The 16,464-nt window shown below is 35.1% G+C and overlaps 2 protein-coding genes across 2 annotated transcripts; one reads left to right on the top strand and one right to left on the bottom strand.

Annotated features, from left to right (window-relative positions):
* Positions 1-7,026: 7,026 nt before the first annotated feature.
* Positions 7,027-11,548, top strand: chp2 (calcineurin-like EF-hand protein 2). Its single transcript, XM_077208612.1, has 7 exons — positions 7,027-7,319; positions 7,756-7,828; positions 7,925-8,005; positions 9,659-9,783; positions 10,061-10,122; positions 10,198-10,320; positions 10,417-11,548. The coding sequence occupies exons 1-7, from the start codon at positions 7,253-7,255 to the stop codon at positions 10,468-10,470; spliced, it is 585 nt and encodes a 194-aa protein (XP_077064727.1). The 5' UTR covers positions 7,027-7,252; the 3' UTR covers positions 10,471-11,548.
* A 1,113-nt stretch (positions 11,549-12,661) lies between these two features.
* Positions 12,662-15,462, bottom strand: cox7a1 (cytochrome c oxidase subunit 7A1). Its single transcript, XM_077208621.1, has 4 exons — positions 15,330-15,462; positions 13,549-13,635; positions 12,910-12,994; positions 12,662-12,796 (listed from the first exon to the last, which is right to left on the bottom strand). The coding sequence occupies exons 1-4, from the start codon at positions 15,342-15,344 to the stop codon at positions 12,738-12,740; spliced, it is 246 nt and encodes an 81-aa protein (XP_077064736.1). The 5' UTR covers positions 15,345-15,462; the 3' UTR covers positions 12,662-12,737.
* Between the last annotated feature and the right edge of the window lie 1,002 nt (positions 15,463-16,464).

The following is a 16,464-nucleotide window of genomic DNA, read 5'->3' on the forward strand; positions in this document are numbered from 1 at the left end:
TTATTTGGATTATTAAAATGTTCTACACACTAAGAAAAAAAAAGGTTCTTTTAAGGACTGTTCACTTAATGGTTCTTTGTTGCAACAAAAATGGTTCTTCAGTGGCATCACTGTGAAAACCTCCTTTTGGAACCTTTATTTTGATAAATGTAGCCTATGTCAAGCCCCATGTGGAGTGAGATTGCACATTTAAAGATGACAGGCAGAAATATACACTGAGTCTTTGCTAAGACTCAGTGTATATTCATTTCGCTGACGCTTTGGATAAAAGCGTCAGCTAAATGAATAAATTAGTCAGTGTGGTCAGATGAGGTATTAATGGAGTTTCCAAAGCTGAACTCTTCTTCTCCCAATTGTTTGTGCTTCGAGAATAAACCACAAATGTGAGAAAATTGCTCTACAGCTCTAAACCCTGAAGGAGGTAAAATGTCTTTCCTTTTCTTTTTTTAAAAAGGAGTGTACAACCATTTATAGTAATGCTCTTCTCTATTATGCCAGAACAATTATGTTCACTTGTAAAGCTATTATTGTTGCACTGCGAGTGACAATCGGCTGATCGTGGTAAACATGAATTGCATAATTTAGTGGGTAATTACACTTGTTTGGATATATGCCAGAGTCTCAAGGTGCTTAACCTGCATCACAAGGTCTGTGACATCATAGATGTTTCCCTCTGCAATCTGTGTATTTACAAATATTCCACTTGGCAACCAACCATCCTTCAATTTTCCACATTTAATGAATGTTTGGACAACAGGAGGTTTAATAAAATAATAACCAAATCCTGTTTTAAAATCAGTAAGGAACTGGTTTGTAATTTTAACTCTGTTATGTTTTAATGCTAAATATGATGTGCAAATGGCATATATGACTTGTGCATGTATCCTCATCATGAAAATATGCAAAAACTTCATGAAAGTCCCCACATCCCCATGCGGCGTAATATCAGAAGCACAAGCTGGTCAGTCGACATTTTATTGACATGCTGACTTTTTTCAACAAGTGAATTCTTAACATAAGATTCCCCATAGTTTTACTTCAGCAATATGTTCTTGAAGCAACTATAATGCAACATGAAATGTCATTGTTTGGAATTAAAATCTCAATTACAAATTCCCTTTGCAAAACATTCCAGTAGACAGTTACTTTAGGGTGTACAAGGGAATTAAATTAGGCCTCTAATCATATCACTGGTGATAATAATGACTTCCAACGGGAATGCATTCTTAATTAAGTCCATCGGGAATGAATAAGTTCAGTTCATAGAGAACTTTACAACTTTACAACTGCCAACTTCACAACTGTAAAACTGCTTTTTACCTTAGGAAATGCAATAATTAAGTTTTATTAGAGCATATAGGGCTTACACAAATGTAATCAAATGAATAGCTTTTAAATAATTAAGCTCTACTACAGAACCAAGTTTGAATATGAAAATAGCAAATTTGATTCCTTCAAGACCTCACAACTAGCCTTGTTTTGCTTAAACCATGTCAAAACTCATTATTAGAGCAATAAACATTCCTTATAAGCATGCATTGAAAAGCATGCCAAGAGGTACTAAGTGTCTCTCTCATTCAGAAATTTCTATAATATAGTAAATACATTTCTTCAAAACTGTTATGGCAACTTTCCATAAGGCAAAACTTCTTCTGGCCTTTATTATGTAGTATTTGTGTTTGAGGTCATCATTTTGTCCATTACTAGAAATTCTGAGTGGGCTTGTGTTTGAGGCTTCTTTTTTTTTTTTCTTGTTGTTGTTCTCTTTCTTTACATTTTGATCTTTTAAACATATGTGACTGCACCTGGCAGTGATTGTATTTTTAAGCTCCAGTTTTGATAACTGGCACAAAATGTCTTTAAATGTTTAAAGGGTTAGTTCACCCAAAAATGAAAATTCTGTCAGTATTTATTTACTCACCCTCATGTTGTTCCAACCCCGTAAGACCTTCGTTCATCTTCGGAACCCGAATTAAGATATTTTTGATGAAATCTGAGAGCTGGATCACTCCTCCATACTAGTCCATAGGCTTCTTCAGGGATTGAAACTTGCCAGCCCCGAAAAGTTATCAAAGCTATCGTTAAAGTAGTCCAAGTGACTACAGTGGCTCAATCTTAAGTTTATCAAACGAGTTTATCAAAGAATACTTTTTGTGCGCAAAACCCCCCAAAAATAACGACTTTCAACTATTAATTTCCTACTCTGTGGGCCTCTAGTTAGTTAACGTAGTGTGATCGCGTAGAACTACGCAACACGTAGGGTCACTATTGGCCGACGCTGGTCATGTGTGTGATGCGTGTGACGTACAACAACAGAAGCTTACGCTGTTATACTAGTGACTCGAGGCCCACGGAGAAGGAAATTAATAGTTGAAATAAAGTCGTTATTTTTGTTGTTTTTTGCGCACAAAAAGTATTCTCGTCGCTTGATAAACTTAAAGGGTTAGTTCACCCAAAAATGAAAAATTATGTCATTAATGACTCATCCTCATGTCGTTCTAAGCCCGTAAGACCTCCATTCATCTTCGGAACACAGTTTAAGATATTTTAGATTCAGTCCGAGAGCTTTTTGTCCCTCCATTGAAAATCTATGTATGGTATACTGTCCTTGTCCAGAAAGGCAATAAAGACATCATCAAAGTAGTCCATGTGACCTCAGGGGGTTAATTAGAATTTTTTGAAGCATCGAAAATACATTTTGTTCCAAAAATAACAAAAACGATGACTTTATTCAGCATTGTATTCTCTTCCGGTTCTGTTGTCAATCCGCGTTCACGAGGCCAGTGACGCTGATGATGTAAGACGCTGCTGACGTGTTATCTGGTGCGTCCGTGTATTCGGGTTCAAATAAATATGTCTGGTTAAAAAAAATGCAAGGATTCCCCTGTGTCGAAATCCTTAGACATGTTTGCAAAGATTGTTTTGTTTACAGCGTGCGTCTCCCTCAGACTGTAAACGAAGCTCGGGCGCACCAGATAACATGTCAGCTCGTCTTAGGTCAGCGGACTCATGAATGCAGATTGACAACAGAACCAGAAGAGAATACAATGCTGAATAAAGTCATCGTTTTTGTTATTTTTGGAACAAAATGTATTTTCGATGCTTCAAAAAATTCTAACTCACCTCCTGAGGTCACATGGACTACTTTGATGATGTCTTTATTGCCTTTTCTGGACAAGGACAGTATACCATACATAGATTTTCAATGAAGGGACAAAAAGCTCTCGGACTGAATCTAAAATATCTTAAACTGTGTTCCGAAGATGAACGGAGGTCTTACGGGCTTGGAACGACATGAGGGTCATTAATGACATAATTTTCATTTTTGGGTGAACTAACCCTTTAAGATTGAGCCACTGTAGTCACTTGGTCTATTTTAACGATATCTTTAATAACTTTTCGGGGCTGGCAAGTGTTAATCCCCGAAGAAGCTTATGGAGGAGTGATCCAGCTCTCAGATTTCATCAAAAATATCTTAATTTGTGTTCCAAAGATGAACGAAGGTCTGACAGGGTTGGAACAACATGAGGTTGAGTAAATACTGACAGAATTTTCATTTTTGGGTGAAGTATCCCTTTAAGACGGTGGATGAATTTGATTTGCCAAATTCAGCACTGAAGTAGTTTTTTTTTTTTTTTTTTAGATTGGGATGAATGTCATGGAAGGTGGCAGAATTTCTTGTCCATGCATGTCATGATCATCCCTTCAATGTATTTGCATGTGAATATGGTAATTTCTGTCTAAATATTTTGATCATAACACATTTCTAGTGATATATTTAAGTTTGCCTTGCCTGACACCATTTTGGATTTTTTTTTTTAAAACATAAGCCTACAGTTAACTGTCTACCAGCAGGTTGTTTCACTCAATAAACATTCCCACATGACTAGATAATGATCTTGTGCTGAACAAGTAGGCTATTCTTTCATCATCTGTAGCCTAAAGTTTTCCCAGTAATTTTTCTTTAAAGCAACTACTTGTACTCCTCAGCAACAGACCAAGCTCGTAGATCAGCAGTCACACATTCCCATGACAGTCTTGTTTGATAACTAACGAAAACAGGCTAAAGTACAAAAGACTCTGGCGCCATCCAGTGTATTAAAAGGCTCTGTCGACATCCAGTGTATAAGAAAATGCCAGAGCCATTTTGCCCTCAAATTGTTTATTAATTAAGACCGACTGTCAGATAGCCTACAAGATACAATTTTACAACTAGGCTATACGTGTGATCGTTCGATGGTGACAAAAATAATATAAAATCTGATATAAAATAATGCATTGAGATTAATTTTTAAAATGTAGCCTATAGGCTACGGATCACTGAGCATAAATGCAAATAAATTAATAGCCTAGGCTAAATAAAAACAAACAAACGTGGCATTTGTTATAAATTACGCTAATTGTGATTATTATGAACAAACCCAGCCTACTACAAATATACGTTTTTGTTCATAATAATCTCGAGCGCCATTGTGTAATAGCCTATAGTGATGAGAAATCAAACTCATTTCAGCTAATCGACTCTTTTGAACAATTTCGCAGAACCAGTTCAAAAAACTGATTCATTTCATACGTGACGTGATTACGCCATTGCGCATATTAGCTACATGCTCACTACACAAAAGACACTTTAAAAACAAAATCTGTTTTCTTTTAATGATATTATGAATGTAATAGATAATAGTTGAATACATCGTGATCTCTATGTGTATGTTGTTATTGTTCTGTTATGCAATACAAAATGTCTTTAACTACACAATAGACATATAATGCAAGCACAGCTGGTCCAAAATGCAGCCGCTAGAGTTCTTACCAGAACCAGGAAGTATGACCATATCAGCCCAGATCTGTCAACACTGCATTGGCTCCCTATTAAATGGTTTAGCTCCCCAGTACTTGAGTGAGCTCTTAACGCATAGTCCTATCTCAAAATTCCGACCAGTTGATAATACCTAGAATATCAAAATCGACTGCTGGCGGTAGATCCTTTTCCTATTGAGCACCAATACTTTGGAACAGTATTGCTAACATTGTCCGGGAAGCAGACACACGCTGTCAGTTCAAATCTAGTCTAAAAATACATCTCTTTGACCTAGCATACAACACATTATAGAGTTCTATAATTCAATGTTAGGCTGCATACATTAGGTCAGCCGGAACCAGGAACACTTCCCATAAATCCTGATGTACTTGCTACATCATAAGAAGGATGGCGTCTATGCTAATTTTAGTCTCTCTGTTTATCCCGAGGATTACCGCAATCTGCCGGATCTAGGCCTAATGAAGGACCTGCGTCTAGACACGACGACAACGCAGTCCTGAAGTGTCAACTAGTTTCTCCCCTGTGAAGGCATCCTTCCCTTTCCTTTACCTCTGTACAGATAGAACGTTGTCAGGATAATTCAGGTTCACATAGCTTCATGGAAGCGATAATTAATTCTTTATTATACATTTTTAAAGGCAAGCAAGTATGTTGAGGGTTGGTCCTTTTAATAAATCCTTTTTGCAACCTCCTTTTTCCAAGATAACAGCGCTGAGTCTTCTCCTATGCCTGATGAGTTTGGAGAATATCTGACAAGATGTGTGTCACATCAACACCTTGATGTGATTTTCTCCCCTCTTTCAATTCTTTTACTTCAATAAAAGGTTAGATTTTTTAATTTTTAAAAAAATGTAACATCAAAAGGATAATCAATGCAGTTTTATTTTTTTACAGCCATCTTTGATCATATTTACCAAGGGGTGACATGACATAATAAATAGTTATTTTATAGCCTATGTCGTGACCCAAACTTGCTGTCTTTGCACTTGATCACTTTTCTACTTACATGATGTATTTTTTTTCCTACTGTGGAAGTCAATGGGGTCCATCAACTGTCTGGTTACCGACATTCTTCAAAATATCTTCATGTGTGTTCAGCAGAAGAAAGAAATTCCTACAGGTTTGAAACAACTTGAGAGTGAGTAAATAATGACAGAATTTTCATTTTTAAAGTGAACTATTCCTTTAATAATCTAATTCGTGGAATTATTAAATAATAACCGCATAAAAAATAAGAACACAAGTAACAACATGCCATAGGCCATTCTTTGCCAATTCTGAAAGGGCCATCTTACAAGGTTCTAATTTAATCTTTTTACTTCAAAGTAAAAATGATAACTTTTACTCCACAAATCTAAAAACATGTCCACAAATCCCATTAACAAATAGACACAAAAAACTTTAATATTCAACATAATACAATGTCATAATCATATTTTCCACCAGAGACACAAAATTTGATAAATTAACCTCAAAACTGTCTTGACTGACTAAATCTCACAAATGTTGATATTCAGATGAAATGACAACATTAAAAAGTTGCGTAGGTCCAAAAAAAAAAAAGGTCGAGGCTTAATGACCATGGAAAATGTGGGGCCCATGGCCAAACCAGTTGAGAACCACTGTCCTACAAAATCGGGTCACGTCAGTTCCTGAACGCGATGAATGACGGGATACGCTTTAGCCTCAAAGACTTGGGTAGTGTGGGTTGTACAGCGCTTTACCATTTTTAGACCTGGGACAATCTTGCACTAGCTTCCTGTTGCGTGCACGCGCTGTCAGTGACCAATACCACATGTGTGGGTATTTGGACAGGCCCACTGCTGTTTATTGCTTTTTTACTTTTATTTTCAAGGATATTTATTGTCACTTCCTGCGTCTGAATTCAGTTGCAACAATGTGTCTCTTAAACATAAGCTAAAAATAATTGTTTTGTCTAAAAAAGTTTTTGCACGTTTAAATGTTTTTTTAAACCATTTCTACTTCCTAAGTGTGTTGATAAAGTATGAATACAGTCACGATGTAAAAATACTTTAAGTACTTTTTATTTATAACATTTTTTCATTTTGTTCTTGGCTCATTACAGTCGTTCGAACAGAAACGGCTCTCAGTTCAATCACTCTTACCGATTCAGTCCAATTCATAAATGAATCATTCAACCGCTCAGACGTGGATTCATTGAAAAGATTCGATTCAAAAGAATCAGATTTCGTTATTGTAGCTGGCGTTGTAATCTGTGTACACAGAGCGTGTATTATTCTGAGCAAGCAAGCGAAACAGCAGCGGCGCGTGCAAACGTCCCGTTAACATTTGGCAACTTTTAAAATCAGATTTTTAATGTCGTGACTTCTTAGTTTTCATCCGTTTTTGCTCTCATTTATCTGGATATGGGATAAATGTTTAAAAGCTGTCGACGCGAAGCGATATAAAATGGGTTCGACGAACTCCACCCTTTTAAAAATCCCGAACGTCGAGGAGTTGGTGCAAGAAACGGGCTGTGAGTTACAGTTGTGTTTTATTACTGGCGTTTGGTTGTTTTCGCGCTTGAACGAGGGAACAACGATAAAAATTGTATCTGCATTTTTTCCTATTTATACTAATATCCAGGTACACATGTTCGCTAAGATAAAAGTATCTCAAAGTTTCGGTATAAATTCGGGTGCATGTGCAAAAACTGTCCTAGATTGACTGTGACAGGTGTTTAGCTCATGAGACTTTACTTCACAGTTGCAAACCACTGATAAACAAATACACACTGGGTATTGCACCAATGAATGTCAGTGAGGTTTGTTATAAAGGAGAATTGATTTAATGGTCAATTCAATTTGTATATGGTCCATTGGAATTGATGCACTCGTTTGTTATTTGTTGAGTCATGATGCTACAGGGCTTCAGTGAAACATAATTCATAATATGTGAATTTTCTTTTCTAGTCTCGCCTGCCCACATTATTCGTCTGTATGATCGCTTCAAAGTTCTGGATAAAGAAGGACGAGGCCATCTCTGGTGAGCCTGATGTTTAGACTGATGTCTTATCCATGACACTACCTCAGTTAAGATTTCACTTGTACTTTAAAAAATATTTGTCTTGTTCTCACATAGTCCTCAGGATTTTGGAGCCATAAAGGAGCTGGCAATGAACCCCATAAGAGACAGAATAATAAGTGCCTTCTTCTCCCCAGGGTGAGCGAATCTAGGAAATGCTACAAAGTAATATTATAGAGGATTTTATATAATTGCTGTTAACATTGAAGTGAACCAGTCGTGATCATGGCCATTTGACTGCTTTAATTGGGATAAAATTATCTAAAACGACAATCATACAAAAGAATAAATGCATGAGATTACATTCATAAAAAGAAAACAATGTATTTCCTTGCAGTGAGAGTGACAGACAACGCGTTATACTCGCAGTTCAACCGCGGCTGGCTAAGTCAGTAAGCATCCAGTCGTGATCACGGCCATTTGACTGCTTTTATTGGGATTACCGGCCCCAAAACATCAATCATACAAAAGAACATAGCCATATCAACAGATGCATATTAAATGAGCTAGAGAGGGAGGAACACAAAACATAAAAACTGCCAAAAATAAATGGTTTCTTAAACTTGCCAAGGCAGACTGCCAGGCAGCCAGCCACTGACAGGTCACGTGACATGCAGGTGGCGGCCCCTGCCAGCCAGCTGAAGATTGAACCCCTACTGGAGTTTTCAGCAACACACTCACATACACATGTAGGCCTACACATTGTTTTAATATTACCATCATTAATGATTTATATCATCCCCCCGTGACCCACACACAATTAATCGGAATGTTGTTTTTTATTACTTGACCCGGCTTCACTAGACAGCGCATGCCACTCTTTAGCTAGCAAATCAATTCACAAGTTTTAGCTATTTGCATAGTTGCACCAATTTTCTGGTATATCTGATGGTATATTTTACTAGATACTTTACCGAAAGCAGTTTGACTGAGCACAAAAGCAGCTTCTTTACTTAATTGTGTCTGACCTCGTTCACAGTTAGCGAGCTGGACCTTTTTCACAGACTGTAATGGCACGTTTTAGTTTTCTTTAAAAATGTATGTACATATAACATTATTTGAATTATATTACAAAAAAAAAACCTAGTTAATGCTGCTGTGAGGGTGTTTCTAATACAGCGTCTGTGACAGTAAAGTTGGCATCTTTGTCTCTTCTGACTGCGATTATCAATCTCTCTCTTTGTTTTGTTTTTTACTCTTTTTGAAAGTTGTGAAAACGCTGTTGTGCCGTTTTTCTTTTGCTATTTGAGCAAATCGAAACACAAAAAACATAATAATAATATATAATTTAATGTAATCTCTCATTCAATGGTATAGAAGTTTATCCAACTAAGAGTCCTTCCACTTCTGAGAAACCCGGTAATGTGAACAGGGTCTATAGGATGCGTCACGTCACATGATTTTCTTGCATCTAGCCAAAAACTGTGATAGGCAATTTGGTAGTCCTATTCCTATTTTATATGTCTATGGTCCTATTAAGGCTGGTGATGGAACTTAATATATGCTAAATAAAATGATATATTTAAATAAGTATTTTAATTATTTTAAATACAAATTACAGTCCCTCAAAGTATTTAATTACAAATTACATTTAATTTATTTTTGTTAAGGAAAATACAAATTATAAAATATTTAAAAAAGCAATTAAATACGTATTTCAAATACATGTAATTAAAATACTGCCCATCTCTAGGCATGCGTAAATACATTTCTCAAAAAGCTCTTTTTCAGTTACCAAAATCATAAACAGTGATTGTATCTTGTTGATATAAACAACTATGTCATTCTCAGAAAGGAAACAGTGGACTTTAACACTTTTGTGAAGATCCTGGCGCATTTCCGGCCTATTGACAAGGACCGACCCAAAGGCCCCAATTCTCCTGAACCCATTAATAGCAGGAGCAACAAACTCAAATGTATGTTTGTTTTCGCTTTTTCCTGGTAGATTAACCACATTCTCTCAGTAATGGAACGGATGATGTTACTATACAGATAATGTACTCAGATGGTCAATAATGGAGATATATCATCATGAAAGGGTTTATTTTATGATAATGACCATCTGACAGTGCAATAACCTGCTTATTACACTGCTGTTCACCAAATAAATAAATAAATCGACGTGAAATATTGATTGGAGTTGAAATGATCTTCTCATTCCTTTCAATCTCACCTGGTTCTTCATTCCTGTAGTTGCGTTTCAGTTGTATGATCAGGACAAGGATGGCAAGATTTCCAGAGATGAGCTTTTAAAGGTCAGTAGTTTCTTTATTCTTCACGCTGTCTTCTTCCCACAAACTGAATATGACTGACAGCAGACTGATTGACAGGTTCTCCGGGACATCCTAGGGATGCAGGTGACAGAGGAGCAGCTGGAGAGCATAGCAGACCGCACTATTCAGGAGGCAGATCTAGACCGTGATGACGCAATATCTTTTGAGGAGTTTCGTAAGGTATCGGCTAAAATTCTGCCTTCACGACTTTTGAAAGCGCTAATGGAATATGATTGCTATTACTTGTGTTTTGACCTGTTTATTGTTTTGTATCAGTCTTTGGAGAAAGTGAACATTGATCACAAGATGAGCATCCGCTTCTTGCGCTAAACTAGAGCATCATGGGAAAGCTTCTATACCAACCATGCACGCCTCTACATCCATGTGTCAGAAAATGGAAGGAATATCACAAGAAACTGGACAGTATGACGGGATCAGCCTTTATATGTCCTACAGGACTTTAATGCACTGGTAATGTCTGCACTAAAACTGCACATTGAAAAATGATTTTCACTACCGTTCAAAAGTTTGGATCAGTAACATTATGACTGTTACTGCTACTAGGGACTGTAGGTGGCGCCAAGTGCTTATTGTTGTTTATTCATGTCAGTGTACACTACTCTTCAAATGTTTAGACTTTGAAAGAAATTTATTTAGCAAGGATACCTTAAATTGACCAGAAGTGACAGTAAAGACATTTATAATGTTACTAAAGATTTCTATTTCAAATAAATGCGATTCTTTTTAAATTTCTATTCACCAAAGAATCCTGAAAAATGAACGATCATGTGACACTGAAGACTGGAGTAATGATGCTGATTTCAGCTTTGCCATCACAGTAATAAATGATGTTTTCAAGTATATTAAAATAGAAACGGTTACTTTAAATGGTAATAATATTTCACGTTATTTTTGTTTTTACTGTATTTATTGCATAAGAGACTTATTTCAAAAACATTACAAAAACTTAGTGACCACAAACTCTTGAATGTTAGTGTATATTTGCATTCTGAATCTTAAAAAAAATACTGAATTGATTAGTTCATTTTGTTATGTAATTATAACTTGCATAACAAAAAAGGGAAAGAGTTCATTATAATGGAAAAACAGTTTTTGTGTGTGTGTGTGTGTGTGTGTGTGTGAGTTTGAAGGTTTATTAGATGCAAATGCTTTAATCTAAGAGTTTTCTAGATTCCTTTACTTTATCCTGAATCCTGATGAAAACTGGATTTGTTTTTCTAGTATTGAAATCTCAAAATATGTCTTAATTCTTCCAATGCTACAAGGATACCTTACTGCACTTATGCATGCTGTGCCAAAACCAGTAAAAAAGGGCTTTTTTCATCTCTGTATTAAATGTAACTAACATTCTAAGAATGATATTAAAGCAATTAGCATAATATTCAAAGTATTGTTTGATATATTTTTAGACAGAAGCTTTTAAAAATTGGTGAGCTCTTCTTGTGGCACAAACACAATTTGTTAAGCAGTGAGCATTTTTTGCAACAGAAATTTTGAAATGTGTTAAGTTATGTGTATAAGTTATTTTTGAATATATCTGAACAGCCCTAACCTTCTATAAAAGTCAAGTTAAAAGTTCAGCCGTGTTTTGCTATGGACTGTAGGTGGCGCCAAGTGCTTATTGTTGATTCATATCAGTTATAGCCTACTATACCATTGTTCAAATGTTTGGATTTTGAAAGATATTAATACTTTCATTCAGCAAGGACACATTCTGTTGATCAAAACTGACAGTAAAAACATTTTAAGAATCCTGAAAAAATGTATCACAATTTTCACAAAAAAATTTGTTCACACTTTATATTGGGTATCTTTAAATACTATGTACTTGCATTTAAGTACAATGCACTTATTGTTGTCATGTTGTATTGCAAAGCACTTGCGTGCTGCTATTGAGGTCAGATACAGGCAAGGTTAGGAACAAGTTTGGTGGTTTAAGGGTGGGTTAAAATGTAAGGGAAGGGTCAAAAGTGTAATTATGCATGCAGGTAGGTAATTATAATATAAATACTATGTAAAACATACATATATAATAAGTGCATTATATCAAATGATACATTTAAATGTTAGTACATAGTAGTTAAAGATTCCTAATATAAAGTGGGATTCAAATATTTAGCAGCACAACTGTTTTTCAACATTGATAATAATAATGTTTCTTGAACAGTAAATCAGCATATTATAATGATTTCTGAAGGATCATGTGACACTGAAGACTGGAGAAATGATGCTGAACAGCTTTTAACAGAAAATAGTTTTTAATAATATTTATTTTTAATAATATTTATTTCACAATATGACTGTTTTTACTGTATTTTTTTTTAATCAAATAAATGCAGTCTTGGTGAGCTTAAAGTACCCCTAAAAGTACATAATTACTTCCTTCAATAACATTAAAAAATCTTACAGACCCCAAACTTTTGACCGGTAGTGGATACTGTAGTGACCAAACACTATACCCAATGATAGAGACCCATCTGTAGGATTTAATACATTCATCTTTCATATATGTGCTTTATTGTTCAAGGTATTTGACATGAAATGGATTTGTACAGCATCATGCAGCTTTAAAGTTATTATGCTTTACTCTTGGGGAAAGAGGCAAACAGCAACCAGTAACAGGAAAAGCCAGTGCCTAAACAAAGAAAAAGGACACTTAATCTTAATACTGGTATGTACTTTATATGAACCTAAATCAACAAAAATAAGTAAATCTGAGTTTTGATGATTGACCATGAGGTTTTGTACCTGCTACTGTGATGGCCATGGTCAAACGGTACAGAAGGACGTCAGTAGTGCCTCCTTTAATGTGGATAGGCAGACCGTTATCCTCCTGTAAATGTGGATAAAACATTTGACAAAAAATGTTTGTGTTAATTGAAAAGCCCTTTTAGTTACACAGAGGTAATCTTTGCAGGAAGAAAAGGGGTTCTTCTAATCAGATATACTACTAAAATATTTTTATAATTATTCATAATTATTTATTTTACCTTAACTTTCTACATATTTCTTTTAGTCACTATTTTTGTAGTTATTACATAATGTTTACTAAAGATTAATAAATGTCTTTGCACTATCCTAAGATGCACAAGCTGTTGTATAGTATAACTAGATGAAGATGAAGAGCAGGAGATTCATGTTATTGATGCTGACTTTAGATGAAGAGACAGTATGCTGAAAAATGCTTGTAATATGTTTTATACAGAATAACCTTCAAAACGATACAGGACTGAGCTGCCAACAGTTTGCAGTGGACCTGTTTTTTTCTTGCAGTTTTTATTGGATTTTTTTTTTTCATCTCTGTGCAAATGTAAGTCATTGCACACTCCATCTGAACTGATTAATAGTTTATGTATAGGAGTGTATTTTTGACTAAATTTGTCTTACCAGGAAAACCTTCTGGCTATCCGGCACCTTGTTTTTCATTTGCCGGACTGTTGTGCTAAACGCCCGGGAGGCTAGACGTGGAAGACTCTGAAAGAGTGAAGGAGAAATATACTCAAAGGACCAACATTTGTATCTCAGCACGGTCTCGTACACTTTAAGGATGTGAGAAACCGAAGCAGATTTAATGATCTTCAGTCAATCTGAGATGGACAGTTTTCTGTTTAAAATCTCAAAATCCTAGATAATGTACAGTGAAAAAATGTTGGTTTAGAAACAAACTTCACTCAGAAATTGCAAGTAAAATTCACAAACAATTACTAAGAAATGACAAGTAACACATTTAAATAATAAACATGAAATTTTGAAGTAGAAAAACAGAATTTTCTTGTAAAATTCACTCCTATAATTTAGTTACAACTTAAAAAAAATGTTTTTACAGTGTATATGGTCCCACTTGATATTAAGTGTCTTTAACTATTATGTACTAATCATTTTATACAAAGCACTTACTGTGAACACCAAGTAAACTAGTGTGATAATCAATCATTAAACAGCATATAAATCAAAACTGCCTCCAAATGTGAATATTTTGCTTAGCGCTGCACTCATATTTTGCTTTAAATTTGTGAAAAGCATATGCTTGTCTCAGAGAACTAAACCACTTGATATGTTTATGACATATTTCATGTGTTAAAGAGATAGTTCTCCGAAAAAATGAAAATTCTGTCATCATTAACTCAGTTGATCCAAACCTGAATTTCTTTCTTCTGCTGAACACAAAAGATGATATTTTGAAGAATGTCGGTAACCAGACAGTTGATGGACCCTATTGACTTCAATTGTATTTTATAATACTATGACTAATATGAAAGTCAATGGCTACCGTCAACTGTTTGGTTACCCATATTCTTCAAAATCTTTTTTTGTGTTCAACAGGGATTGGATCAACTTAAGGGTGGATAAATGATGACAGAATTTACATTTTAAAGTGAACTATCCCTTTAAGAACGAAACATGTGGAAGGAATGTAACATTTTATGGTTCTGAAGGTCAGCTCAGCTCAGGTGGAGCAGTTATGTGTTGTGGTTTTAGCCAATTGCTGCTCACCAGCACCTGGAACAAACCAATCAAAGCGTAATACACACTATTGGGTTGGGCTGAGAATATCTCTTCCTTTTTACTTCTCTGTCCACCAGTGTGTGTGTGTTTGGCTGCATGTAGGCATGCTAAATGTGGAGAGGCTAATGGTGGAATGACCTCCTGACTGTCCATTAAAAAAAACAGTTGTGTCCATTTCAAATGAGGACACGTTTAAAGCAGAAACTAAAGACAACGAGTTTACGAGCAAACTTCTGACTGCTTAAATGCAATGTAGAGTATTATAATTTGTTTAGTTTTAAAGAAAGATTTGTTATACAATCAAACAGTTTGAAATAAAAGGACAAACAAATGTTAGTTCATAAAGTGAGCAACAGTATCAGGCGACCATTGAATGAGTCTTTTCTTTAGAGGTCATTTACGGCTATCAGTCATTCAGCCACCAAAAATGCCAGACTTTCAATCTTTACACAACAAATTACAAAGTTTGTTCGTATAAAAAAATGAGACTACCACCGAATAATGTTCTAAAACAATGCCTGCAGTACAGTGGTCAGAGTATAAATCTGTCGCATACTTCCTGTTTCACAAGTATTTTAGGAGTAGATTCTTCCTGATCACACATCTACAGCTGTCAGGGTTGCTAACCGTGGAGGAATAAAGAAGAACAGCAGTGTATTTACCAGTAAATGCCTCATGTCCGACGCTGCTCTCTGTTAAGCTTGTTGATTCTTGTCTAGTCGGGGCACTTACAAGGACACACACATATTGCAGAGTTTTTGAACTGGTGCCAAGTACGGTCAGGTGGGGAAAGATAACCCTGAACAGTCAAGAAACCAGCTACACTACAACACTGAACTGAAATAATATTCATTTTTCATCATTCATATTTACAAAACACATATTTTGTCACAAAGAGAGCCTATCTAAAGGTCACCATCTTAAGAAATCCGAATTTCTCAGAAACATCAGCACAAATCTGCAGGCTGATTGTTTTTCCCCCAAGAATATCCATAATTACTTCAGCAGATGAGTTGTTATGACATTCAATTCAATTCAATTCACATTTATTTGTATAGCGCTTTTCACAATACACATTGTTTCAAAGCAGCTTTTTTACAGAAAATGCAGTCCACATTACAATTTAGAGTGATCTGTTATCAGAGGTAACTGTCCAAGTTATGCATTTCAGAAATGTACATATACAAAATCACAGTTAGCAAAAAATGTATTAATTTAAACAATGCAATGCTTAAAATATTTATGGATTTTGGTTGGACTTAACAATTTTGGCTTCTCCACAACTATTTTGCAACTTCACCATATGAATTATTAGAATATAAAATCTAATGCATTTTGCAACTTCACTTACCTTAGAATAGAAAAAGAATGAAATAATAGCCATCAGAAAGTAAGCACAGAATCCTAGTTTTCTATTACATTGTCATTATGGTTTGCATCTATCAAAGGAAATTTTAAGTGAAATTTCGCTGTATTATGGAGGAATGTGCACATTTAATAAAAGGATGTTTAATTTAAAGACATTATTTGAGACAGCCAACAATATAAAGTGATTGTTTTATGCACTGTAAAAAAAAGTTGGATGTTTAATTAATTTCGACTTAAATTACATTATTGAATTTTGTATAACGTTTTATTATTAACTTTTTTTTGTATTTTGAAAAAAAAAATTTTTGAAAAAAAAACGTATTTTGATGAATTAAAAAAGCAATGTAAAAGCATTATGTAGTCGGTATTGATCATAATTTTTTACACTGTTTTTTTTTTTAAATTTTATTTTATTCAGCCTGTTCACCC

The sequence above is a fragment of the Siphateles boraxobius genome, unplaced genomic scaffold, assembly GCF_051911475.1.
Source record: "Siphateles boraxobius isolate OS27281-9 unplaced genomic scaffold, OSU_SipBor_1 6, whole genome shotgun sequence".
NCBI classification, from domain to species: domain Eukaryota; kingdom Metazoa; phylum Chordata; class Actinopteri; order Cypriniformes; family Leuciscidae; genus Siphateles; species Siphateles boraxobius.

Excerpts from the sequence above, each read along its gene's own strand:
- cox7a1 (XM_077208621.1), bottom strand. Across the intron at positions 12,995-13,548 it reads ATAGCCAGAAGGTTTTCCTG|GAGGATAACGGTCTGCCTAT; the intron begins GTAAGACAAATT and ends CCACATTTACAG. Across the intron at positions 12,797-12,909 it reads CATGGCCATCACAGTAGCAG|GCACTGGCTTTTCCTGTTAC; the intron begins GTACAAAACCTC and ends TTCTTTGTTTAG.
- chp2 (XM_077208612.1), top strand. The coding sequence starts at position 7,253 with ATGGGTTCGACGAACTCCACCCTTTTAAAAATCCCGAACGTCGAGGAG. Across the intron at positions 8,006-9,658 it reads AGTGCCTTCTTCTCCCCAGG|AAAGGAAACAGTGGACTTTA; the intron begins GTGAGCGAATCT and ends TGTCATTCTCAG. Across the intron at positions 10,321-10,416 it reads CTTTTGAGGAGTTTCGTAAG|TCTTTGGAGAAAGTGAACAT; the intron begins GTATCGGCTAAA and ends GTTTTGTATCAG.